This window comes from Sminthopsis crassicaudata, chromosome 6, assembly GCF_048593235.1.
Source record: "Sminthopsis crassicaudata isolate SCR6 chromosome 6, ASM4859323v1, whole genome shotgun sequence".
Classification (NCBI taxonomy): domain Eukaryota; kingdom Metazoa; phylum Chordata; class Mammalia; order Dasyuromorphia; family Dasyuridae; genus Sminthopsis; species Sminthopsis crassicaudata.
The window spans coordinates 194206801-194233510 of NC_133622.1; the positions used below are offsets into that span (position 1 = coordinate 194206801).

The 26710-nt window shown below is 46.7% G+C and overlaps 1 protein-coding gene and 1 long non-coding RNA gene across 4 annotated transcripts in view; one reads left to right on the top strand and one right to left on the bottom strand.

Moving 5' to 3' along the window:
• The first annotated feature begins 8646 nt into the window (after nt 1–8646).
• Nucleotides 8647–11800, top strand: LOC141545663 (uncharacterized). The gene is made up of 2 exons (XR_012483106.1): nt 8647–8773; nt 11496–11800. It is a non-coding gene; the product is annotated as an uncharacterized LOC141545663 (long non-coding RNA).
• Nucleotides 11801–14918: 3118 nt separating this feature from the next.
• DNAAF9 (dynein axonemal assembly factor 9) overlaps nt 14919–26710 on the bottom strand; it is a 161667-nt gene continuing 149875 nt past the window's right edge. For all 3 annotated transcript variants that reach the window (XM_074272830.1, XM_074272829.1, XM_074272828.1), the window contains exons 32-37: nt 23959–24065; nt 22374–22448; nt 21417–21622; nt 20535–20600; nt 19850–19943; nt 14919–18878 (exon numbers count right to left, since the gene is read on the bottom strand). In XM_074272830.1, coding sequence (XP_074128931.1) covers nt 18760–18878; nt 19850–19943; nt 20535–20600; nt 21417–21622; nt 22374–22448; nt 23959–24065 — 667 coding nt within the window. In that variant the 3' untranslated portion in view covers nt 14919–18759. The remainder of the gene's footprint in view (nt 18879–19849; nt 19944–20534; nt 20601–21416; nt 21623–22373; nt 22449–23958; nt 24066–26710) is intronic.

Genomic DNA, 26710 nt, shown 5'->3' on the forward strand with positions numbered 1-26710 from the left:
TCTGGGGGCACGTGACGAGAGTTCAGGACACACGGGACCCAACTTTTCAGATGGGAACCCCAAGCTGAAGCCCAGGAGTTCTGGAGCTCACAGCTTGGTCCCTGAGAGCCCCCCCACCTCCCCCCGTGGCTGGCTCAGCGCGCGGGCATGTACCCAAGGCACTCCCAAACTGTGGATCAATCCCTCCGGCCCTCCTCCCCCCACTCCGGGGTTCAGTCTCCTCCTTCCTCCTCTCCAGCCCCTCCTGGGCCACACCCGACCACTGTCAAATCCTCTCCCTTTCTTCATTCCAGTTCTGCATGAAATCCCACCTCCTCCAGGAAGTTTTCCCAGACTAACTGGAAAAGCAGGCGCAAGTTCCCAAGAACCCCTCCCTAGTTCAATAAGGGACTCCTTTCCCTCCCCCCATACACCCGCAGACACAATAGCCCTGTGTGTTTCTGTATGTGCGGACAGGGATCCCATCTTATTTATCTTTCTGCTTCCTTGGCACTTAGGAAAGGGCCTTGAACACAGGGTATGTTAAATAAGCGGGTATCTGTGTTTGGGTTTGTGCCGCCCTATGATGTCTACAGAAGCCCCGAGGGCAGAGCCGTGTCTCCCTGGGCCCCATCTAGCGATGTTTCTGTCCGTCTCTCGTGGGCTAGAGAAGGTCCTCAGAGCTGCCAGAAGCCCCAAGCCCTCGGCTGCTGTTGTGTGTGACCCGGTCTAGGGGACACTTCACCTGTCCTCGGAATGGGGGGGGAGGGGAAGACACCACTCGGTCGGGAGGAAGGTGCGCCAGTGGAAGCTCCCAGCTGATGTCGGAGAGTGCCGGGATACTTGTTTCTCTGCGTTTCTCAGGGAGAGTCTGTCTCTCCGGGTCCTGAACCTCAGTGAGAGCCCGGGGCTGGCGTCTCCCTCCCGCCCTCCTTGTCTCCCCTGCCTCGTGCCTGAACCAGGCGGGCTGACTTCAAGGTCAGGATGTGGTCCGGGGTAGTGCAGTCTCTCTCCCTCTCTAACCCCTCCCATCCCAGTCTGGTACTCTCCAATCTGCCCCCCCCCCTTCTCTGTCACTCAGGGTCAAAGGCAGGGCTGGCTTGAGACTGCTTCTCTCTCAGAGGGTAGGGAGATGCTAGCTTCCTAGGCGGCCCCAAGGGAAAGCTGTCTGGGTCTCCCCAGGCCCGAGTTAAGGGCTCTGGCTGACTGGCCTACACTATTGGCTCACCAAGGTCATGGGGGGGGGGGGACTCCATAGTCCTTCTATCACTATCCAACTATTATCTTTCAGTCTCTTCAGTCCATCCATCCCTATGCATGCACCAACTCCCACTGGACTCCCACAGATTTCATAGATCTCATTTAGCCCTCTGTCTCTCCCTCCCTCCATTAACATCCATTCATCTTTCCATGTTCTGTCCAGTCATCCCTTCTCTTTTTCTCCATCACCATCCATTCCTACATCAGCTCTGCCTATAGTTCTCATACAGAAATCCCTCCTTCCCTCCCCACATCACCATCCATTCATTCCTAGCTATCATTTTCTCCTAGTGTTTTATTATCTCAGTGCATCCACCTCTCCCTCCATTGCCGGGGATTTAAACATTTATATTACAAGTAAATGCATCCATACTTTTTCTTCCTCAACTATCCACTTGTGTATACATTTCCAGATTTCTACCCATTCTAATTCATTGGTCTGATCTCATCTATCCATTCATCCACAATTGTAAGTCCTCTCACCACAGATTACCTAATTATGTTTACAAGTAGAAATTGGAAACAGCTAATGAAGGGGACTGGTAGGTGGAAGATTAAAACAGCTTTGTTATTCCTCAAGACAAATGCTGCATTTCAGCCAAATCACTCTTTGAATTGTTTCCATAATACAGTTCCCCTCGAGCAATCCTTTATCTTCTATCTATCCATCAGAATATCTGAACCCCTCAATCCTTATCTCTATGATTCCACCCATCCATCCATATAGTGATCAGGGGTCTCTTCTTGCCAAAGCTACCCTCTTAATCCTATCCCTGACCGCCTCTTCTAGCATCCTGCTCCCTTAATGGCAAGTCTATCTAGCAGCTTCGATTTCTTCATCTCTATTAATTCCTCTCTTTTTGCTTGCTAATATGCTCAGGCATTTCCTATTTGATCAAATCTTCCCTGGACCTAACTCCTTCAAGCTGACTTCTCATTTATTCCCTTTTCACCACTATGCCGAAGGAATCTGATGAAGCTTCTATGTGACAGCCCTTTAAATACATGAAAAAAAGGACCATGATCCTCTCCAAAATGCCCAGTTCCTATAATAGCTTCTCAGGTGGCATTCTTTCTCATCTTATATATTGGTCATCGTCCTCTGGACACCTTCCTTCCCAAAATATAGAGGCCTATGGGCTACAGTAGCTGCTTTCATTACAAACTTAGGTGACTACAATTAATAGATGGCAATGCTATCTATAGAAACAAGAACAAAGATTGGGACTAGAGATATAGATAGATTTAGGAGAGATCTGGACAGAGGTGTCAACTGAAGATGTCAATAGAAATGGCTGGATCACTAAGAGAGTATTTAAAGATGCTCAAGTAAATATTCTTTAGGCAATGCTCATAGGGTATAGGAAATACAGCCAGTTAAGGAAACAGAGAACAAAAAGTTAGAAGGGTAGGAAGGGAAGCAGAAAGCTCTGTTTTTTTCCTGAAAACAAATTTCTTCATTAAAACTGGTCTTGGTTTTGGCCCTTGAGTATGCCATCCTGATAGCCTCCTTCCAAATCCTTATCCTCCCCATTCCTTCTACTAAGGATCCCCCTCTTCCCTGCTCCCCCCCATTTGTACTGTTTTAAGTTCTACTCACAAGGTCAAGGTCAAGCCGTCTAAGAAACTTGTTTTGACTACTCTAGTCCCTACTTATATTTGCTTTCCCTAAATTCCTACACTGCTTAGTTGGAATCACCAATCTAGCCCTTGGGATTGAGATCATCTTTTATTTTTCCATGTATCTGAGAGTAAAAGAGAATATGAGAAGTAGGCAGTGAGTTATAGAAGGAGCCCTGGGTTTAAGACTCCCTAAACCACCATTTGATAACTAGATGATAGTGGGTTAATCCCAGAATTCAAGAAGGTCAGAGTTAGAAGGTATTCAGAGAACATCTTGTCCTATCCATGCCTACAGAAGAATCCCTTCTGAAGCTTCTCTAATAATTCCTGTCCAGTTGTTAAGGACCTATAGTGTTTGATAGAATCAAGCCTAATTATTCTTCCATGCAAACACCTTTTAAATATTTTCAAAGAAAGACCAAGTAAGTCCCCCTAAGTCTTGTGTTTTCCAAGATGAACATTACCAAATCCTTCAATTTTTCCCACTTTATATGGCATGATCTCTAATCTATCCTAGTCACCTTCTTAATACATTCCAGATTATCAATGTAAAAGTATAAAATTTGGCATACAGAACTGCACCCAATACTCTACCACTTTGTTTTCTCATTTGTAAAATGGATACAATAATCTTGGCCTTACAGTATTTGAGAGGATTATGAGAGTTAATGGTTGAGATAAAGCTTTGGAAAGCAAGTATCAAGTAAATCAGATTGCTCGTGATTGGTCATATTATAAGCCCCTTGAGGAGTGGAACCCCTGGGGCTTTTGGTGTCTCCCAGGGAAGGCCTTGCCCTCAGGAAATATATTTTCTGAAGGTGAAGGATTGGGAATGATCTAGGAGGTAGTGGAAGCTGGGGTCTCCCAGATAATTAAGAAGAGGATTTCTTCTTAGCAATTATTCTCCTTGGAAGGAGGACAGATCAAGAAACTAGTTAGGTGCCTTTCTGAGGAGGAAGAACTGGAATTATCATGAAGATGGGGGCTGGGAAATCAGACAGCTGACTCTTCACTCTAGTGAGTGGAGGGCACATTCCATGATATCCCTACCTCCCATCAAGGCTGAAACTAGATTATAGTTCTTATGTTGAAAATATGTCTCCTATAGACTATTAAATCTGTCTACTATATGATACCTGAGAGAGAAGAAGTGACATGTTAAATCACAGATAGAATTAGGACTGTAATTCAAGTCTTCAGACTCTACCATGGGGTGCAAAAAGTCTAGGGCTCACAACAGATGATGCAGATAACACATCTGATGAGGCTGACAGTTCTCCCTCTCTTCCTTCTTTCCTCCTCTTTTTAGAGACCTAAGATATGCTTAAGGAGCTTGAACAGTTCAACACTCCAAAGTAATAGCTTGAAAAAGGAGAAGCATTTTAACAGGCAGGAAGAAACTAGAAGGCTTTCTAAAGTAGCTGCCCTTGGGGACTACAACTAGAATATCAGTAATTATAGCTAATAGTTACATAGCATGCTAAAGTTCAAAAAGAATTTTATAGACATTCTCTTGTTTGGTCCTCATTATCCTTCCTTAATAAAAAATTGAGGTACCAAAAGGTTAAGTGACTTGGCCATGCCACATAACTAGTAAGTGTCAGAGGCTGGATCCAAACCCAGGCTCTCCTGACTCCTGGTCCAGTGCTTCTTCCTGTATATGAGACTTCAGCGTGGAAACTCTATCCAGACTATCAATCATTGGAGCATTCAGGTCTCATGTGGCCTCTGTGCAACAGATGAACTTAGCTAGACTTGTAATGAGTACTTAGCAATTCAGGACAATCTAATTGTACTTTCATTGATGAAGTGGAAGGTACTGACCTTATTCCATGCCCCCAGCAAAGCCCAAATTTTGAGTACCAAGAGAGAGCCAGGATCTGGAGGAAGGGAATAGAAGTGATAGAGACAGAGACCCACAGAGAGAGCCAGATAGAGGGAAGGAGGGAAAGAGAGAGGAGGAGGAGAGGAGCTGAGGATCGCTGGCACAGAAGGGGATAGGTGATTGCTGAACTTGGTGTATATCAAATATCTTTTGCCCCTAAGGGTCCTATTGATGGCATGGCTGCTCCAGGATGTTCTAGAATGAGGAGGATCATCCTTGGTGAAAAAAAGACTGGTTCTGAGTAAGGGTAGCACTTCTTCCTTCAAACTTCCCTCATTGAAGGACACACACACATACATACACACATATACATATATACACACACGGATACATACCCACATATCTATCTATATATCTCACTTGAATTATACTTGTTTCTCTCCATATCTTACTACTTCTAGTTGACTACAAGCTCTTTGAGGGGAGGGACTGCGTCTTTTATTTTTGCATACCTAGCACAAGGCCCCACATATGGATATCATACTCTACTTGCAGGTAGCCATCCCCTCAAGTCATCAAGGCTTTCTCTCCACATCAACCCTTGCCTTTATAATATAAAGGTTGATGATCCTCAAATGCTCTGACTTCCCAGTTCACTAACCTCAGTTTGCATGAGCTGCTCTTCCATTCAGCCACACACAAAAATAGCCATATCTAAGATTTCCTTATGACCCACAAGAGTTCTGCTTCTACAATCCACAACTCAGAAATTCCTTGATCACATCTTAACCTCCTAATCTTGTATCTCTTCCAGTGCTTCACTCCATCTAAATCTATTGTTTCCTCATGGAAATCTCCAAAACCTCCCTTCCTTTTTTTCCCAATTCATCACATTGACTTTGGCCCCACTTTTCTCCCTTTTAATTTCTAATGCAATATTTAACCCAGATCAACTGGACACAGTCTTCTAATCCCCAAACTCTGCATTCATACTACTGCTGCTTATTCCTCTCCAAACTCCCAACTTAGATTCCCACCACTACCCACCATCATCACAGCTACTGGTACACTAATGAATACCAATGAAGACAATCACAGAACTGGCCTGAGGGCATCCTCTCAGCCTCTACAAATAGTCACATACTCTCTGCACCCTTAACTTTGTATAGCAATCCTTTTACTCTTCTGACTACCTATGATGTCCAAACTTTCTCAAGCCATTTATACCATCTGCTCTTAGAAAAGGATCTGACTCTATACTAAAAAAAAAATTGAGGGTTTTTTGTTTTGTTTTTTGTGAGCTCTCTCCTTTCTGATTCTACACCAAAAATACCCTCAGCTTCATCTTTTACTCTATATTTCTTTGGTTTTGCCTCTGACTGAAGAACTGGTCCTTCTCCTTGTCAAGACCAAGACAGCTCATTTTTGTCTTCAATTTCATAATTTTCTCATCTGAGGGGGAATGGGGTGATATAGAGTACAAGACCTGAAGTCAGTAAGACTGGAGTTCAAATTTTGTCTCAGATACACGTTCATTAATTAACCTGGGTTAAGTAACAACCTTTGTCAACCGCAGTTTCCTCCTTTCTAAAATGGGAATAATTATAGCATCTTACCTCACAGAGTAATTGTGAGGATCAAATAAGTTAATATAAAGCATTTTTATAAACCTTATATATCATCTTATATAAATATATAATATATAAATCCTAGCCATTACCACCACCATCACCATCACCAGCTACTATAGAAATTTGGACTTTTGATATTCGGCAACTCTTTCACTTTTTTTTTTTCTGTAAATATGCCCAGATCTTTTAAAAAAAAATAATAATAATAAAATAAAACGATCTTTCTTAGAACTCTCAAGCTATGGCCCTATATATTTCACTCTTTCTATCTTTATTTATGGCTTCCACTTTGTTATCTTATTCCTGAACTTGTAAACTGGCTTCTGGGCCCACCACTTAACTCTTTCCAAGGTTACCAGCTATCTCTTAATGATTAAATCCAAAGAGCTCTTCTAAGTTTCCCTTCTTTTCAGAATTAACTCGGCTGACCATCTCTCCCACTGGGATAAGGACTCCTTCCTTGTTTTTGGGGACTCTGTACTCTCTTGGTTCTACTACTTGTCTCTGCTCTTCCTCAGTCCCTTTTTGATGGCTCATGCCCTGACATAGACATGCCCTACTGCCCTGTCCTGGACTTTCTTCTCTTTCTCTCTCTTAAGACCCATGATTTCATCTGCAACTAGATGACTCCCAGCTCTACACAAAGAGCTTTCATCTCCCTCCTAAAATTCCAGCCCTTATTACCCACTGCCTATTAGGCAGATCCATCCTAACATCCTATAGATGTCTCAAATTCAACATATCCAAAATGGAACTCATTACCTTTTCTTAACTTCTTTGTGTAAAAGGTATCATCTTCAACCTTTAAGCCATCTTCTTAATCTCTTTATTCTCCTTCACCTTCCTTTTCCAATCAAGCTTTATTGAGACTATCTTCACAATTTTTTGTAAATATCTTCCTGTCTCCATTCACAAAGTTGCCAATCACTTTACACTAGCTCAGGCCTTTATCACCATGTACCTGGACAACTGCTTCCAGTTCACTCCTTCCCCCAATCCATCCTTTACATAGCTGCCATGTTAATATCATTCTAACTTTCACTTATGGGCCTTTTTTTTTTTTTTTTGGCACAGCCATCCTTGAAATGCTCTCCTTCTGTCTCTTGGAATTTCTAGCTCCCTTCAAGAATATGCCCATGGGATTTTGTCTTTTTTTGGGTAGTTTTTCCCTTTTGTTCTGATTTCTCTTTCATAACAGGGCTAATATGGAAATACGCTTAAAATAATGGTACATGTGTAACCCATAACAAATTGTTTGCTGTCTTGGGGAAGGGCAAGGGAAGGGAAGAAGGGGAAAAAAACTGGAACTCAAAGTCTTACAGAAATGAATGTTGAAGGCTATGCTTATATGTAATTGGAAAAATAAAATATTATCGAAAATTTTAACAAGAGAATTGCATCTCAGAGAACTGGAAGGCTGATGTGCCTCAGGTCACATAGCCAATATGTATCAAAGACAGAATTTGAACTTGGGTTTTCCTGACTCTATTATGGAAAGCTCTTTTACACAGAGAAAAACAGAAAGAAGTGATAGATATTGTGGAGGTAGAATCTACAGGAACTGGTGACTTTATTGGATGAGGGAGATAAGGAGGAGGCATGAGTCTGGATGACTGGATGTTAGTGCATTAAAAAGGAGGGAAGTTGGAAGGAGGAGCAGAGTTGGGAAGAATCATGTCCCTTAGACTCTGTTTCCTCCAAGGGTTAGGCCAAGGTCTACTTCTTCTCTGTCTCTCCTATAATGTGGTGGAGCACATAGTAGGGCAGCAGGAGAGGGAGTGGCTTACTGAAGTCCTGTGATTGATGGGAAGGAGATGGGGAGGTTAGGGATGGGTATGATCTGAGGAAGGAGTCTGTCACTCTCTACCTTCTGCTAGGAATCATCCCTCCAAAGAGTTCAAACTAAAGAGTCTATATAAACAACCAAAACATTAGCCCTCATTCTCATCAGAAAGGCGCCTAGCATCCTAGTCTTGCCCAAAAACTCCTAGGGAGGATGAAAAACTTCCCTTGGCCCCCAGCCAAAGCTGAGGCTCTGAGCCCACCTGGGCCCTTCCATCAGAAATCTCCAGACTTCCCAAAGAAGGATACCCCAAACCTCCCTCAGTAACACCCAAGAAGCCCTGCAGGGCTCTAAATCTCTGCTCTAAAATGTCTGAGACATCCTCTAGAGACTTTGACATTCTCTGAAGACTCCTAGACTTCCAGATACACCCAAAGCCATATATTTACTGACCTGAGATGGGAACTAGCAGGGGAACCTCAACGGTTCTTGGTCCCAGTCATTCCATGGAAAACTGTTGAAAGGGAAGGTTCCGGGGCTTCCCCTGACCCTTTACAGCCTTAACAACACTAGGAGAGCCAGGGTACTCTCAATGGTACCTGAAGGTCAGTGCCAAAACACAATGCCAGCCCATCGCTTAAAGGCAAGCCTTCTTTCTTCCCAGGCTACCAGGTAAGTGTAAAGCCGAGCACAACTGGGGAAAGTTACCATAATGAGTATAAGCGACTTCTCCCATCAGAGCTTCATAGCGTAACAGAAATAATAACTCCTTAAATTTCTACAACACTTGACATTTTTACAAATTGTTTTCATTTAAATTTAAATTTCATTCTCCCATCAACTTTGGAAGGTTGATAATAACTCAATTTTTTCACATGATGAAACTTATATACAGCCTAAGTTATCTGCATATAATAGTCAGACCTGGAACTTCAATAAAAGTTTCTAATTTCTAGTTCAGTTTTCTTTCCTCATCACAGGCTTCACTACTGCTTGAAAAACATTTTATTCAGCTTTCTTACACTGTCCTATTGTGTTCTGACATAGAAATTTCCTCAAACTTTTTCTTCTCTAAAGCCTTCCAAACTGAAGCCCTCTTTAGTACACCTCTAGGGCTTAATAAATGCTTTCAGACTTGCTTGACTCCCAGTGGGTGATCTTGCCTCCCACTTCCATAACACAGCATTTTGTCAATAATTCTTTCATCTCTCAGATAGGTCTCTAATTTTTTACTCCTCAACTCTTACCTTGCCGCCTTAGATGGCTTCTTTTTCCCAAGGTTAACACCTCCATTTAATACCTTTAATCTGGTCTCTATACAAGCTGTTTCCACAACTGAATGGAAGATCTTCAAAGACCAAACAGTTTCATTTTTGTCTTCATCCCCCCAGCTAGACGTAGTACAATGTATGACACCTATTAGGTGATTAATAAAATAAATGCTTATTGAAGGATCACTTCCCATCTTTTTTTGGATCTTAGTTTCTTATTCTACTGTGTCCAACTGGGTACATATATTTTCAGTTCTTCCATATTAAAAAACTTGCACCCAGGGGTAGCTAGGTGGCGCAGATAGACCACTAGCCTTCAAGTCAGGAGGATCTGAGTTCAAATTTGACACTTAACACTGTCTAGCTGTGTGACCCTGGGCAAGTCACTTAACCCCAAGTGCCCCAGTAAAATAATAATAAAGTAAAAAATGTAAAAAAAAAAACAAAAAAAACTTACACCCAAGATATTGTACCATGATTGAACATGTATAACCTATATTAAATTGCTAAGTGCCTTAAAAAGGGGGTGGTGGGAGGGAGGGAAAATTTGAAGCAATTTTTTTTTAAATGAATGTTAAGTGTTTTCACGTGTAATTGGGAAAAAATACTATTTTAAAAAAGATACTGTACTGTCCTTTTTCTTCCTCTTCACTGTCATATTTTTGTTTCTACCCATCCTCCTTCCAATTCCTTACAGTTTGGTTTCTGCCCTCTCTACTACGACGTTGTCAATGACTCTTTCCTTCTGTTTGGTATCTGACATTGTTGACCATCCTCTCCCTCATAACATTTTTCTTAGCTTGTCTTCAGTGACAGCTCTCCTGGATCTCCTCTCAACAGTGTAACAGCTTTTTCTAGCTCCTCTCCAACTCCTTAAAATAGGCATCTCCAGAGGCTTTTATCTTTTGGCTCTTCTTTTCTCAAGATGATTCATTTTATCTATGCCTATGACTTGAGCTATCTTATCAAGGTGCATAACCTTTGGCCCTACCCACTTTCTTGAGCTCCAGTTTAATTCTGGACAATTTTGGACATCCCATCCAGAAGATGAATGAGTTTGAATCACACCCCTCCAACTATGGGGACTGAATGTGGATCACATTGTTGCTGCTTGCTTGCTTTTTCTCTTTTTTTTCCTTTTTGATCTGATTTTTTTGTTTAGCATTATATGCTTAGAAGAACTGCACATGTTTAACCTATATTGGATTATTTGTTGTCTAGGGGAGGAGGGAGAAAAATATGGAACACAAGGTTTTGCAAGAGGGAACGTTGACAACTATGTACATTTATTTTGGAAAAAAAAAAAAAAAAAGGATTTATAAAAAAAATAAATCGCACCCTTCCAGCTTACTCTTGGACATCTCCTTAACATTTCTGGGCCTCAATTTCCTCATCTATCAAATGGGAGTGTTCAACTAGATGGACTTTAAGGAACCTCCAGCTCTCAATCTATGCATGACCCTATGATTTTCAACTCAAACTCAATGTTAGAAGCAGCATGCTAGTGGAAAGAAGTTTTGCCTGAAAACCAGTACTCTGGGCCAGATTCTACCATTAACTATATCCACAACCTCGGGCAGAATAGCCCTTAACAGAGCTAAAGCAGTTTTGTCAACTGTGGGGCAAAAAGATGTATTGTGGAAAACTTAATTTTTTTTCCCTGAGGCTGGGGTTAAGTGACTTGCCCAGGGTCACACAGCTAGGAAGTGTTAAGTGTCTGAGATCAGATTTGAACTCGGGTCCTCCTGACTTCAGGGCTGGTGCTCTATCCACTGCGCCACCTAGCTGTCCCCCAAATAATCATTCTTGATGATTTTTTTAAACTAGACCTGGAGAATTTCTTCTTCCAGTGCAGATGGACAACTTCCAGTTTTAGAGAGTACTTCTTGTGGCACTGAAGTTAAATGACAGTCACAAAGCTAGAGGCAGAAATTGAACAGATTTTGGCAAGTTTTCTCTTAATTACTGTGCTCCAAGATGTGGAAAGAGTTGGAAGAGGAAAATTTTGAGAGGAAAAATATTTGGGGCTATTTTCTTTCCTATTGTTGAGGAGAAGACAGGGAAGTAAATTGAAAAAAAAAATTACTGGAATATTTTTCAAAAAATTTTTTTTTTTATCTTAGAATTGACCATTTAAGATCTGAGCCTAGGGAGCCAGCTGCAGACACCTTCAAACCCTCAGCATCTGGGGGAGCCTCCTCCTTCAACGCTCTGGATTCCACTTCTCGTCACCAGCTATAATAGGCTTTTTTTTAAAGATGTGGCCTAAGGCCTAATGTAGCTGAAGTTACAGGAGCTTGAAGAGCCCGATATTCACTCAGCATGTACGTCTCAGCTGGAAGGGACCTTTGAGACCCTTAGAGTTCACCTTCCTCATTTTACAGATGAGGAAACTGGGTCAGTAATAAATGAAATAATTTAAAAATAAGTTGTCAGTAATCAAGGGGCAGACTGAATCTGTAAATTTCATTAAGTGCCTACTATGCGCCTGGAGACTGGGCTAGGCGCTGAGGATGCAAGGGTGCCCCCAGGGAGCTTCCGGTCTGGAGGACGACAATAGACAGGAGAAGTTAATGTAAGTATATAAAGTGCACTTGATATTCCATTCGCTAGGACATACGGCCTCTTAGGGCCTACCGCGCGCCAGGCCCTGAGGGCACTAAAGGTTGCCCTCAAGGAGCTTCCGGTCTGGAGGACAATATACAGATGTAAAGATAACAAAAAGCGCCTGACATCCCACTCCCGGGACGCTGGGCCTCATTAAGTATCTCTGGAGTCTTTCTCGGGCCCAGGGCAGAGTCACCTTTGCAACTCTCCTTCCACAGGCAGGGAAAATGGCAAAATGGCGCAGGGATGCCCCACCCACGCCCCATCTCTCCAGGGTCCCACCCCCAGCCTCCCGAGGGCACGCCCGGCCCCACCTCCCGTCCTATCCTTCTCACCTGGGAGGAGGCCGGACCAGGCCTAGGGCAAGTCCAAGGGCACCTCTGGGGGAGGGGCGGGGTGGAATCAGAAGGGGAAGGGAAAGGTGGGACCTGAGGGAGCTTCCGCTGGGCTCCCAGCTCCCACTGTGGGGGAAGGAGCAGTTTGAGGAAGCTTCACCCCCTGCCGAACCTGGGGGGCGAGGCCTGAGGGAGCTCCTCCTCTAGAGGCGAATGGGAGGGGCCTGAGGGAGCTCCTCCTCTAGAGGTGAAGAGGCGGGGCCTGAGGGACCATCTCCCAAGAAATGGGTGTGACCTGAGGGAGCTGTATTTTAGAGGCGGAGCCCGAGGGAGCTTCCCATACCCGAGAGAAGGGAAAAGACCTGCGGTGTTCTCTCTCCGGTGAACTAGAAGGGCAGGCCTTGAGGGAACATTTCCTGCCAGGGAAGGGACATGACCTGAGAAAGCTGTTCTATTAGAGGTGAAGGGGAGGAGCCTGCGGGAACTTCCCCAGCCAGAGAAGAGGCAAGAAGGGAGCCGCCTGAAGAAGTTCCTCGCTATCGGCAAAAGGGCGGGACCCTCGGGAGCTCCTCCTCTATAGGCAAAGGGGCAGGGCCTGAGGGAGCTCCTCCTCTACAAGCAAAGGGGCGGAGCCGGAGGAGCTCCTCCTCTATAAGCAAAAGGGAGGGCCCTGAGTTCCTCCACTAGAGGTGAATGCATGGGGCCTGAAGGACCATCTCTTGCCAGGGAAGGGGCGGGGCCTGAGTAGCTCCTCCTCTATAGGTAAAGGGGCAGGGCCTGAGGGAGTTCCTCCTCTATAGGTAAAGGGGCGGGGCCTGAGGGACCATCTCCTGCCAGGGAAGGGGCGGGGCCTGAGGGAGCTTCTGCCAGAAATGGGACAGCCTCAGATTTTCACTTGCCAGCCTTGGGTATAGCCTTCGGTTTCTCCTTCCAGCCCTTTCCTCTCTTCCAAGCCGCAGACCTGCCACGTCTCCACCTGGACAGTTGGCCTAACCACATGCCAAGCATTGTGCTAAGTGCACCTTTTTTTCCCCCCCAAACTGAGCCTGACTCCCCTTCCCCCCAAGCCGTTCTATTTTCCCTCGGCCAGGCTTGGCTTCTTTCACTTCCCAACGTTACCAGGTTCCATACCATGGACTTAAACAACTGTCACCACCTTAGCACAGAGGACCCTCATTACCAGCTAATTTTGTACCAGAATCAGGAAATTAAACTTAGCATGTTTGAGGAGATGTGCATTTTACCAATTTTTCGGCCTCATCTCTGGCCTGAGGCTTGCCTTTTCCTTGTTGCTGACCTCACCACCACTTGCAGGGACTATGCAAGGACCACCTCCTAAGGGTCTTCCCACCTCCATTCTCTTCCCTTTCCAGCTGGTCCTTCATCCACTGCCAGAACCATTTTGTGCAGGGATCTGGTCCCATCTTCCTCTGCTCAAAAACCCTCAGAAGTGACTTTGCCCAGACTGGAGTTCAAATTCTTTTTGCCTGGCATTCAAGGCCCTATATAATCTTGCGGTATTTTACTAATTTAGACTTAATTATATTACCTTCCACCCACCCAAATTGGAGTATTATCAGCTGCTTTCCATCTTCTCCATCACCAAAAGCCGCCCCTGTTCATTTTTTGTCCCTGCCTTTGTTCACAAAGATCTCTATGCCTGGAAGGCCCTGTTGCCACCCTCTACCCTGATCACTCCTGCCCCCTTTTTTTATTTGCATGCTGATAACCCTTCTTCTTGAAGGCCCAATTCACCTGCTCTCTCCTCCATTTAGTCTTGATCTTTCTCTAGAATTTGATAACCTTTTTTCAGACTGTATGTACAAGGCCCTTTTTCACCTAATGGATTTTTCATGTAATATTCTGTTTTTTAGTTATCTATTTGTTCTGCTAGATTCTGAGCTTCTTCAAGGGAGCCACCCTTGCCTGAACACTAAGAGTTTTAGTTGACAGATCACTGGATTTCAAATGAAGAGGACCCAAGTTAAAAGTCACAGTTCAACTACTTAATACCATTGTGACCTTACTTCTCTGGGCCTGCTTTCCCACTTGTAACATGAAGGGGTTGGATAATCTTTAAAGCTCTGTGTAGCTCTGACTGTCTCTCCAAGGATAATTTTGTGGACTAAATGTGAGGAGATTTAGATCTGGGATCCCGAAGACCATGATTTCCTGCCCTGGTTCTAGGTTACCCCTTCTCCCCCTCCCCCAACCTTATCATACAAGCTGAGCCCTTCACCTCATGTTTGCATCATTACTAGGCCTCCCACTTTGTCTCTTCAGTGGGGTGCAGGCAGACACCTTGCACGAGGACACAGCCACCCTCCTGTGTGTCCACAAGTAAGGGGGTGGTGCCTCTCATAGAGTCTCTTCAAAAACTGGAGCCTGAACAAGGGAGAAGGCATGGCCACTGTTGGCCCACTCGATGGAACAGCTCCAGATGCACAGACAAGCCTGGGGACACCGAGGGAACTGCAGAGAGACCAGTGGCTGCTGGGGCCTGACTCTGCCCTGCCCTTCTCCCAGGCTTCTGACTTTCTTCTCCACATTCCAGCGCTCTTGAGTCCTGCTCAAACCCACTGTAACAATCAAAAAGACATCTGATTTAGCGGTGAATAGTTTATTGATTCTTAGTGTCAAGTCTGAATTACAAATGTAAAAGTCACAGACACAAACCGCAGGTACAAATATGTCAAATAATATAAAAATAAGTGGAAGCTAATTTTATAGACCCACTGAATTGAGTGTAATAAATACAATAATAAGCCAGAAAGCTTCAACCATACCATTCAGTCTCACTGAAGTTACAGTAGTGTTTGTAAAAACAAAATTTTAACTTAAGTTGCAAATATTAAAGCATCAAAAGCTAGTATAAAAGTGGCTTTTGGCACATTGTCCATGAGCTCGAGGGTCACATTTGATAATTTTGAACAATTCTGAAGTGTGTGTCTAACCAAGGTTGTTAGACACATTTACAAATCTGTTGACAGTTAACCCCACGAGGCAGCTGGACACTCACAGTTTACAAGCTTCTATCCTAGTTACAACTTTGCCCGGTTATAGAAGCCCAAAGGGCATCCCAGAGGTTACCACTGTGCAAATTCTCCAAAATCCCTAAAGAATTTGGAGAGAAATTTTCCTTGGCCATCCCCTGGGCTCAGGGTCTTGCCTGTGGGCTTCACAGCTGCAGTCCAAATCCTGGCTCAGGGCACGAAAAAAAAGTCCCTGGATAAGGTGATTGCACCCCCCCCCCCCACCCAAAACCAAACCGACTATAACTTCAGAAATTCTAAATCTCATTCACTCCGGGTGATACAAAACCTAAGCTGCTAACAAGGTCAGCATAAAGCAGGTAAACCCCTTGAGGACACGTGCCTGCACTCTGGGAACCTTCAGTTCCTGTCCCTACAGTAAAAAGATAAGACACAGTGTAATGGCACTTCTTTTGGGCCACTGGCTGCTCTGAGGGATGGCCCTCTCCCAAGCTGTACAGTAGCTGAAGGTCCTCCCGCCTGGGGGATTCAGGCTACCCTCCATCTCAGAGCAGACCACGGGACAGCCACCGCCCCAAAGCAAGAGGTGGCCGACTTTTGGAAGCCTCATTAAGGTTCATTTAGCAGAGGCCAGACCAGGTCCAATTAGGCCTGGCATAGGCGTCAAGCTCCAGGATCACCATTTACAGGCATTGGTCCTCAAAGAGTTTATACAGTTTAGCCAGATGTGCTAAGACTCTTCAACTACGTTAACATGGTGTGTGTTATACTTAAAAGTCCTTTCACCAACACTGCTTCTCCCTTTCAGACTCAAATCTGAGGGGAAAGGGAATGCACAGTATGGGGGTGGAGAGCTTTGCCCTCTGGCCCGCCCAGCTCCAAGCGGTCACCCCTCATCACAGCTTTGCCATTTGGGCTTCAAACATTTAAAAATGAACATTTTCAAAATCACAGTTTCATATTCAGAGCTGAGGTAATCACATAGTCTTTGATCCCAACGCGGGAGAGGAAATTGGAACAGTACCACAGGTTGGTGAAAAGACTTTTTTTCATGGGTATTATACAGTCAGTCAGTCACCAAGAACACTGCGCAGTGAGCAATACAGCAGCGTGAGGGTCTATGCTATGGATGGCAAGGCCAGGAAGCCGACGCTCTCTTTAAAAATGGAGTCTTTGTGCAGCAGAATTCTCAGACCCCAGAGCTTCTGGGGCTTCCCCCCAATCTCTAGTAAGAGTTTTGTGTAAAACTTCATAGCAATAGTTGAATGAATTGGCCCACTGGTGTGTCCCCCCCACCCCCACCCCCGCCCCCAAGGCTGCACAATTCTGAGTTTTTAAAAAGAGTTCGGCAAAACAAAAAAGCTACAGTATCTTCATCTATTATTTAATCAATTGCACTTAAAAGTCTACACAGTTATTGATCCCTAAGCAGAGACAAGGAGCTAGTCCGTGGCCCATCGTCCCTGCCACTCCTGCACCAGGTGTGTGGTTGCCCGGGCGACAAAGGATCCATATGGCTTTGGCGGCGGCACGGTCCCTTGTCGTGGCCGGCCAAACGGGGTCTGGGAGACGACGCTCGCTCAGGCACCTCCTTTTGCAGATGCCTTTTTCAGTGCCACGTTTCCAGGTGAAGAGAATCTGGGCTCTCGTCATCCCAGTTTAAAACACAGATCGTTATCTTCCCCAACATAATACCTTCTACCGGCTTCCAAACCTGGGCAAGCCCCTGAAGACAGTTTTGCTACACTAACCTTAGCAGGCACTAAGTACAGTGAAGACCCACATGCAGTCATGCATGGAGAATTCGTGGGATCCATCACGGAGCTCTCTACCGGGGGCGAGGCTTTTCTCCCCCCAGAGCCAAAGCTCAATAATGGCGTCACCTATGTGCTTTGTAAAGACACCACATGTTTTACTGAGTCCTAAGGCATGCACAAGACTATATTCTAAGCTCGGGAGGGCTCAAGGGTTAAGCTGCAACATGACAACGCCAAAGTCCACAACAGAAAGTTCACCTGGGATTCTGAGCCACGCTCTGGCCCAAGGGGCTGCGGTGGGGGACACCCAATGCCAAGGAGCCAAGTGTGCTCTGAACAAGAATTAGTCACTCTTGGTTTAATGTCCTACTGAAATCAATGGAAGGAACAGTAGGACCCCAAACACTTTGCTTGTTTCCTTGGGCAAAAGAGACAAAAAATATTGTGAATTTGTTTGCTGGAAGACGGTGACATTGTTCTCCCTTGGGACAGTGAGGAGCCTGGGGATTTGGAGTAAATTTTCCACAATTAAGTTTTATTGCATCATATGGGTATGGCCAGGGCTGGGAGGAAGTCACTCCACAGCAAAAACCCAAGCCTCCTCTGCCTTATCAGAGCTGATCTAAGGCCCGGTGGAAGTAGGGAGAGCAAGCAGGCAGAGTTATTCTATGTGGGGGAAGTCCAGCTTGGGAGGTACCTGGGAGAGTGGCAAGATTCCTGACCTCCTTCCCCTATCTCCTCGTTTTAAGAAACGGCTCTAAACCAAAATAGTGCTGACTAGCCAAGGACTTCCATGTCCTCCCTTAACTTTTCCTAAATTGAGAAGGAACAGTGCTGGAACGATCTACAAAACCAAGAAAGCCAGCTCTGGGGGACATGCTCTACCCCATTAGAACTTCTTCCAGTCTGGAAGGGAAAGGAAACCAGCCATTTCTCCTCATATCACAGGTGACTGGCCAGGAGTTTCCCAGACGGGGCCATCCTCAGACATCTTCTCTTGCAGGAACCTAAGGGGCCTGGGCATTGACTGTAGCTGAGGAGACAGGGGGATACTGGGCCTTGGTCAAGCCCCACCCAAGAAGCAAGAAGTCCCACCTTCTCTCCTTTTCAGCGGCTTTATAAAGTGGCCATGAGGTGAGGGGAGAGGCTTCCTCCAGACTAATGCAAGACTTAGGCAATGCCGGAGGAGTGAAAGGTAACGTGCAGGGAACTCGGGAGGACCCTCCATGCAACTCCGGGACTCCCTTACCTTGAAGAGCACCTAACCCACTCCCACAAGACAACAAACAGCACATGCCTCTTTTCACAGGCTCGTTTTTTAGGCCAAGACTGGACCGGGCTGCAGACAGCACATGAGGGACGGGCCAGCTCACAACAACCCTGAGACTGCTTCATGGAGTGTCTCCAGTCCCTCACGCTCCTCTGCCCTCGGAAAAGGGAATAAGAGTCCAGGTGACAGTTGTAGGAAAGCACTGTATATCTTGACTCAGGACCACATGCAAATGAAAACGCACAAACAATGAAGCAGCAGCCTCCTGCCAGGGAACGCGTCCTTGGGCACATCCAAGAGCACTGGAGGCCAGAAAGCCCATGAGTGTCTCAGAGTGTGAGGACAGGGATGACATGTGAGGTGGCAGCTGGGCTGCTGGGACACGTGCCCTGGAACTTCTGCCCGGGCACGGAGAGCCTGCTGCGCTAGCGTGGGGGCTTCTGCTCAAATAGGTCAGGGTATTCCTGTTGGTCCAGCTCTTGGTTGTACTTCTCAATCTCCCGATTTGCTTCTTCCACATAATCATTCATAAACTGGTCCATTACTAATTTCAAATTAAGGAATATAATGCTGTCTATTGGGGTCTATTAGCTAAAAGGCTTTTTCCCACACTTAATGCTGAGAGCCTGAAGGGATGATTCTGCTCCCTGCTCCACCACGGGCAGGCAGAAAGGGAGGGTGAGCTGGCTGCAGCTGCAGCTCAGATTCTCAGGTCCCCGGCCTTGGACAGAAGCCTTTTACGTGTGGAGCGGGACAGGTCTTGTGCCACGGTCAGAGAAAGGAAATGCCCAACGGTTGATTCTAAGAAGATGGGATGGCCCCTTGCCTCTCCCTTCCACCCACTGCCGATCCCAGAACGAAGAAGTCAGGGGAAGTAGATCCTACCTAAGAAGCCTGGCAGCAGGGAAAAGACTGATCTTTCCTTGGACAAAAACTTCCAGACAAAAGGAGCCAATCCCGCCATCCAGAGTAACCTGCTGCAACTCAGCAGGCCTTGGGGCTGCATCATGAAGCAGGGTATCCGCCACACCTACTTTCTCCCTGCTCCCCCCTCCCCATGAGGGAACAAGCCACTCACTGGCTTGAAATGAGGGAGCAGCAGCTTCCTCCCTGCCTCCTTTCCCTGGCCTCAGCCTCACCAGGCTGTAGGCGAGGCTTGTCCCTGTCGACCTCCTATGAGACCTCCGGTCCTCCCCCTGCGGCTGGCCCCCTCCCCTGGTGCAGACTTAGGAAAGTCTCCCACTCTGTGCTCTGTAGGAGGATGAGGAGGACCAGAGGGAGACACTTCCTTTCCGGCCCAGTGCTGGGCTTTTCAGAGGAGTCAGCTGCAGCGCTTGCCATCACAGTTCCCTCCAAGAGTTGGAGATCTCGGATCTGCCTCAGACATATCCAGGGTGTCTGGGATCCCTCCGGAGAGGTAGATCCAGGGCTGAACAATGACAGTGACTCAACCTCCCACAAGATCTACCCGAGCCTACACCTGGCTTTCTCTGTGGCCTTGACATTCAAGGATACGTGGGTGATAATCAGTCTTATCACCAAAGAAGTTGACAAATTGGGTTCCATTATAAAAATAACCTGCAGGCAGGGGGTCCAGGTGGCGTTTCACCTGTCGGAGACAATAGAGATCATCAAAAAAGGCTTGCACACACGCAGGGTCTCTCCCTTGGATGTTTCTGACAGCCTTTCCTTTGCTCCCAGGCCAAGAGCCCGCCTCTCTCATCTTTCTTTTCTCTCCCCTCCCCCCAATCTTTCACAGGTCCACCTTCATCATCTCGTTACAGACTCCACAGAGAGTAGCCCCTGTGGAGCTAGTTCCCTCTCTCCTTCTCCACTTCACTCTGACCCCTGTGCCAGCAGCAGGGGGCTGTTGCTCCTCTGGCATCTCTCCTTTGGGGCAGAAGTGTACTCTGCTTTATATTCTCACAGCTCCCCTTCCCCCTAACCCAGGAGCTGCTCTCATTAATCCACCCAGGATCAGAGCAAAATCAGCTCTGTGGGGGCTGAACTCTACCCAGCTTCTCTTTGGAGTCCCAGTAATGGCTCTGCCCCTTGGTGGGCCCAAGGACATGTTTCCTGGCAGGAAGCTGCTTCTTCATTGCTTGGGCCCTAAAGTGCCCATAGATCTTCAAGAGCTCCGAGGACTCTCACCCAGTTTCAGTAAGTTAGGCTAGGTTTAATTTCTGGGCAGGGAACTTACATGAATATTCTTGATTTCTTGTAGCGTCAGCATCCCCCTGGTTTTCAGAGCTTTTCTCTGGGGTTTCTGTGTAGAAATTTAGGAATCAGGGAAGGAGCAGAGGTCAGATGGAGTAGGCAACAGAGGGGCACAGTCAGCAAAGGAGGAGAGACCCCCATGTGAGTGCCACCCGACTGGACAATGGTGGGGGTGGCAGAAGACCTTCTGTAAAGGTGAAAGGTTCTGGTGAAAGGATAGCTCCTTGCAGAGAGAGAGAGGCCTGCTCACACCAGCTTGGGGATCTTGCCGCAACAAATGCCCAGTCCTAGACACTTGGGGTTTTTAACAGTCTTCGTCCTTCCTAAAAGTCTTAGTACAGACACATCCCAAGGGCAGAATCTAAGGAAGGCTGATCCGGGACATGAGAACTGTGTGCGTACAAGACCGGGGGCTCCCCCCAAAATGCCCTCACCTCTTAAGGAGCTGACAACCTCAAAGGGCTCTCCCAGAAGAGTTTGGTCTTCATTGATAGGGACTTGAATTAGTGTACTTGGCCCAGCCATCCGCCTCTGCATTGGCCAGTGTCATAGCAAAGGCATTTGTATATTTTCTCCTTTTCTTTATCCATTCTGCTCTTATAAAACCCTGGCATAGTTTAAATAGCTGCCTGCCTAGGCTGTCCTGGAAAGGCCACTGAGAGGGGAAGTGAGGGAGTGCTGGAATCTCCTGGGCTTACTCGCCCAAGGAGAGGGGAGCCACGGATGCCCCGGGTGGGGCCGATGGAAAGTTACCTCAATGGGGGCCAGACCGCCAGAGAAGGCTGCTGGCGGGGGGCTGCCCACAGTGGTGCCCACATCAGGACCAGTGCCCAGCAGGAATGTCCCCGCCCCACGGGAGCCACACCTGCTTTGCAGTCTGCCGCAGCCAGTCCTTGACGTTCTCCTCCTTCAGAGAGCAGCCGATGAAGACGAGGTAGCTCTCCTGCTGAGCGCTGCTGTCTCGAGGAGCTCCACGGGCATCTGTGGGTGGGTTAGGACCCTCCAGAGCCGGCACAATGCTTAAGGAATTTATGAGTGTGTTGTGACAAACTTCCATCAATTTCTCTGAGTCTGCAAGGAGAGAAAATAGTCTGAGGGACAGGTCACGTAAGGCCCGGTGGCAGCTCTCTCTCTCGGGTTAGAGGAAGGTTGGAAAGGGGGATCATATTCCCACACAAGCCTGCAATTACGTCCTCCTCACGGCTTAAGTACCAGGTACTTCTCTCCTGAGGGCCTTCTGAGCCTGCAGTGGCAACTGCAGCCAAGAGAAGCATCCCTGGGAATAGAAGTCTTTGTTAGGATTTGGCCTCTGGTCTGGTACGGAGGCAGTGCCGGAGCCTTCCCTCTTCCCTGGGCTTTATGGAAGATTTAGCCGAGGTACCTCTCTCCTCACCTAGAGCATCTTTCTGTTTCCAGCAACCAAGAGAATGTGGCCATGCTAAGAGAACCTTTTCCCCTTGTGTATTCCTCCCACCCTTTATACTCCTTTTCTTCAAATAAGGAAATCTGGGGCAAAAGTAGGTCCAAAAAGGACTGGCACAAACAAGACAAGTCTTGGCAAAGGCCCACTCTGATCTCCAGTGATCAAAAGAATGGGAGATCTCGTTCATTCATCTCACAATTGAAATGGGCGGAGCAATAATTACTAGGGAAAGGAAATAAGGGCAAGTAAATGCTCCCAACACCCTTGTAATCTGGATTCTAGTTCTGAAAGTATGTAATTAGCTGCAGAGTTAGGGAGAAGACACCCAGCGAGTAGGTCCCTCAGGGAAGTCTTAAAGGACTCACAGAAGAGTGTTCCCAAGCTTAAGCCTCCAATTACCTGAAAACTTCACTTTGCCCAGGATGTGGTAGATGTTTCCAGAGAAGGGGCTCGGCTGGAGCAAGGACTTAATTGCTGTTGGGAAGAGGAGGAAAGGGTTGTCAGTGCCCTACCTGCTGGCCTCCTTGCTCACTCCCGTTGCTTCTCCCTCCTCCGTGGCCCCTCTGTCCCAAGGGGCCGCTGCAGTCTGTCTTCCGCTCGGCTGCCAAACGGCCCTTTCTCAAGCATGGTCTGATGTGCTGCCCTTCTTCCATAGGCCGCAGGACCAAAGACAGAGCCCTTCTGGGCCTAGTCTCTCCATGCTTTCCCAGGCTTCTTCCTTCTTACTCTTTTCCACACACACCATGCTCAGTGACGCTGGCCTCCTCATGTTCCTCACCCAAGAAACACCCCCCTCCTTATTCCACCCACTGGCTATTCCCCACCTCTGAACTCTCTCCATCTCTCCACTTTTATTTCTACCACCTAGCACCTCAACTTCTGCGAGAAGTTTCTCCTAGTATTTCTTACCGTCGGCGTCTTCCCTTTGAGATTCCCAGTTTATCCTGTCTGTATATACTTGTTTGCATGCTGTCTATTAGACTGAGCTTCTTGAGGATAGGGACTGATGTTTTGGGGGAAATTTCTTTTTATTTCTAGCACTTTGCATAGTGCCTAGCACACAACAGATGCTTAATAAATGCTTGTTGACTGACTCATTGACAGGGTTAAAAGAGAAAATGGAGCTTTTTTATGGGTAGACCAGGAGATATCAGAGAAGGCCCCAAGAGCCTAGACAAAGGGAGCTCAGAAATAATTATGCTTGCTTATTAAAAAGGGGCTGAGGGGCAGCTAGGTGATGCAGTGCATAGAGAACCAGCCCTGAAGTCAGGAGGATCTGAGTTCAAATCTGGTCTGAGACATTTAACACTTCCTAGCTGTGTGACCCTGGGCAAGTCACTTAATCCCAATTATTTCAGCAAATATAGATTTTTTTTTTTTTTTTAAGAGGCTGAAAAAAAAATCTCTAAGTTTGACTGCCGACCTCTTTTCCAGCATCCAACTTGGCCAAATCAATGTGGGGCCTGGTTCTCCTACTTGATTATTGTTTGGTCCCTGATTGGCTCAGAGTAAATTAAATAGCAATGATTTCTGTTTTGACCAGAGACCTGGAGGGGTGAATTGGCTTTAAAGGGCCAACGTCTCCCACTGCATCCAGGGCCATCAAGACTACTTCTGATCTCTCTCTGGTCATGGGACCCAGATGCTCTGGAGGGCAAAGTGAGGCAGGTGACTTTGTATAGTCCTCCCTCACTTAAATCCAATCCACCTGCACATCATGGCGTCATCTCCCTGAGGTCATGGTCCTCTTCCAGAATGAAGAACAAACAAGCTGGGACCTGGTTCTAACAGCTATATGGTCTTGGGACCCAGCTCTCAGCAGAACATGGGGCAATGAAACTCTCCTGAAGGAGTTCAGACCAATCTGGGTTACAAGTTTAAGATCTTAGGTAATACACATCTCATCCAGAGAAAGGTCAGGCTGGCCTCAAGCCTGCCTTTCGGGCATTAATTCCTCCTTCCCAGGGACTTCAGGGAGCCTTACCTTTGCATTTGGCCACAAAACGACCCTTCTCCAAGGGACGGCCAAACCAGACACAGATCTGAACCATTGGCGGGAAGACGGCCCCTGCACGAAATTTACCTTCATACCTTCAAACAAACACAAATTTGAAACCATGATTCTTTTTTTGAATATTAATATTGTATTTGATTTTCATTTCTGTATATAGTGTATTATAAACATTTGTGTGTCTCTTTAATGTGTGCTTTGGGTTGGGAAGCTGGAGGACAAGGTGTTTGTGCTGCCCATTTCAGATCTGGCTCCCCTTGCACACTCCAGGGGCTCTGCCCACTAAGTCAGCATTCTGCTCTGGCTTAGCAGCTACAGGTAATTCTGAACTGTGCGTTCACCATGCACCACCACAGATTTGCCAAAGTCCAGGGGAAGTGATTTACCTTCCCTGTCATTTTAGGGATTGTGAAATCGTGGTGGTGCCCCCAACCCCTCTCCTGCAGGGTGCTAACCCTCATCCCCTCTTCAGCAGAGTGCTACCCCCCAATCCCCTCTCCTGCTACTTGGGAGCCTTTCTGGAGAAAGGGGGAAGGGTCATACTGCCAGCTCCCATTTCTACAGAGTTGAACATTTGCAAAGCACCTTCTGTCTGTAAACTGTAAGGCAGGTAGTGTCAGCATTAGTATTTCCAGTTTACAGATGGGGAAACATAAGCAACTCTTCTATCATGAGTCTATGGAAGATCTCTGCTATTCTCAGGAAAAAGAGCCATCTTCTAGACTGGGGAAAGTAGATGTGGGTTTAGGATTATTATACTAAGAGAAAAAACTCCAAACATTCCAGCTGGTTTCCTGATACTTGGTGGTCTTTGCAAACTCCCCTTCTTATAGTTGCTAATAATGAAACTGCTTTGAACAAAAAGGGAAGCCAGAGGAGTCACCATAGGAGGGGAGTAGGTAGGGGAGCAGAAGGTTACCAAGCTGCCTTAATTGATATAGATCTCATTTATACTTGAGCACAAACATCCAGCACAAACAAGATATAACAAAGAAAGAGAGCCTCAGTCTGTTCCAGGAGCCAAACTGATCTCTCTTTATACAGGAAGCAGGCACAGGCCAATACTAACAGCTATGACAAGAACAGTCTCCCTCAAAGGCCTTTGTATCCCTGTAACACTAGGCTCTGTTGGGGAATCCAATAGCGAACCCCCCTCTGTTCTCCCAAGGACTGGCTTTCTGAGGGAAATCCATGAACTCCCACTGGCCAAGAAAGCCAGGGATACTACCTCCTCCGGAAGCCCGAGAGGGAAGATGCTCCCCACCCTCTGCGGACTCCCAGGGAGCTCCCGGCAAGATGTTTCATTAGTTGTAGACTGGGATCCCTCAGAGAGCAACTTCCCATCCAAGGAGTTCTGGGAAAGCACCCTCAGACTGAGGAGAAGAGAGAGATGTAGTCCTTTAGTTTGTTGCCCTTCCAGGAAAGCCTTTCCTTCTGACAGGGCATGGCTTCTGACAGGCCGATTCCTGTGCCCCCCACGCAAGGTCTCCTATCCTCAAAGGGCTGGCGAGGCAGGATGAAGAGCTGGCCCCACTACCAACTGTTTCCTCGAACTGAGAAAATTGGAAGACTCCCAGAGAGTGGGAGGATGTGAAACACTCTGCACCAGATTGCTACCAGAGGTAGCAGTGGGCATCATCGGACGTGAGGGCTCCCCTCTGCTAACCCCCCACTTTATTCACTGAAGTGAAAAGGAGAACTGTTTTTTAAATCTAGTTCTGACCCAAAGGGAAGAACTGGCTTGGACTGCAAAGGTGATGGGAATCTTGGGAGAAATTGCCCCAGAAAAGAATGCTGCCCACACTGGAGGGCTGGTCACAATCCCCCTTTGAAGAAATGAGAGGCAAAAACTACAGGGATCCCTTCCAACTGTCTAGTGTCCACCCTAAAGCCTACCTGCCTTGAGTCACACAATGACCAGCCGGCACGTTGCCCTTTCTCTCTCCAACCACACCCTCCCCTTCTCCCTTCTCTTCTCTCCCTTCACCAACCCTAAACTTGTTCATGAACCTCATCATGACTTCCAGTCCCGTGATCCCTGCTCTACTCTACCTCCATCTCTGTGACTTTAACTTGTCATTTCCTAGAATGCTTCCCTTTTTCTTCGGCCTCTTCCCCCACAATCACTCCCAACCTCCCAATCCTTATCCTGGACCTCCGTGCAGGGCCCTGTTTCCAGTCTGCTGGATGCCACTGGAGAAGTGGAAATGCGCTGCTGCCCAGGGCCTAGCACAAGCTTGGCCGGCCCCTCCATTGCTCCAATGACAGTTCTAAACTTGTCCCTTCCTTAGCACCCTGCCCACAGTGGGTCCTTAAGCCTTCTTGATTTGCCTAGCTTTAAGCAGCCAACTCCTCTTCCAAGGACGATTTAGCTTTCTTCCCCAACAAGATAAAGACAACTTCTTTAATAGCTTTCAGCCAAGCTTTTCAGCTGCTTTAGTCCTTTTCCTCCTGATCTGTTTCAGAAGAAAACACTTCCACTCTTAGCTAATGCTAATCCTTTGATGCTCCCCCTCCACAGGAAGCCTCTACAACATCATTCAATTGTTTCTTTTCTCAGCACTTTCACTGCCACTGCCCTAGCCCGGAGGCCTGACGGTAGCAAGAGTCTCTAAGCTCTTTGTTCCCTCCTCCTCCAGGCCAACTCTTAGGTGGGGGGAGAGGGATGGAAAAGAAGACCAGCTGAGTCTTTTCAAATATTTTAATGGCGGGGAGAGGGCACTTT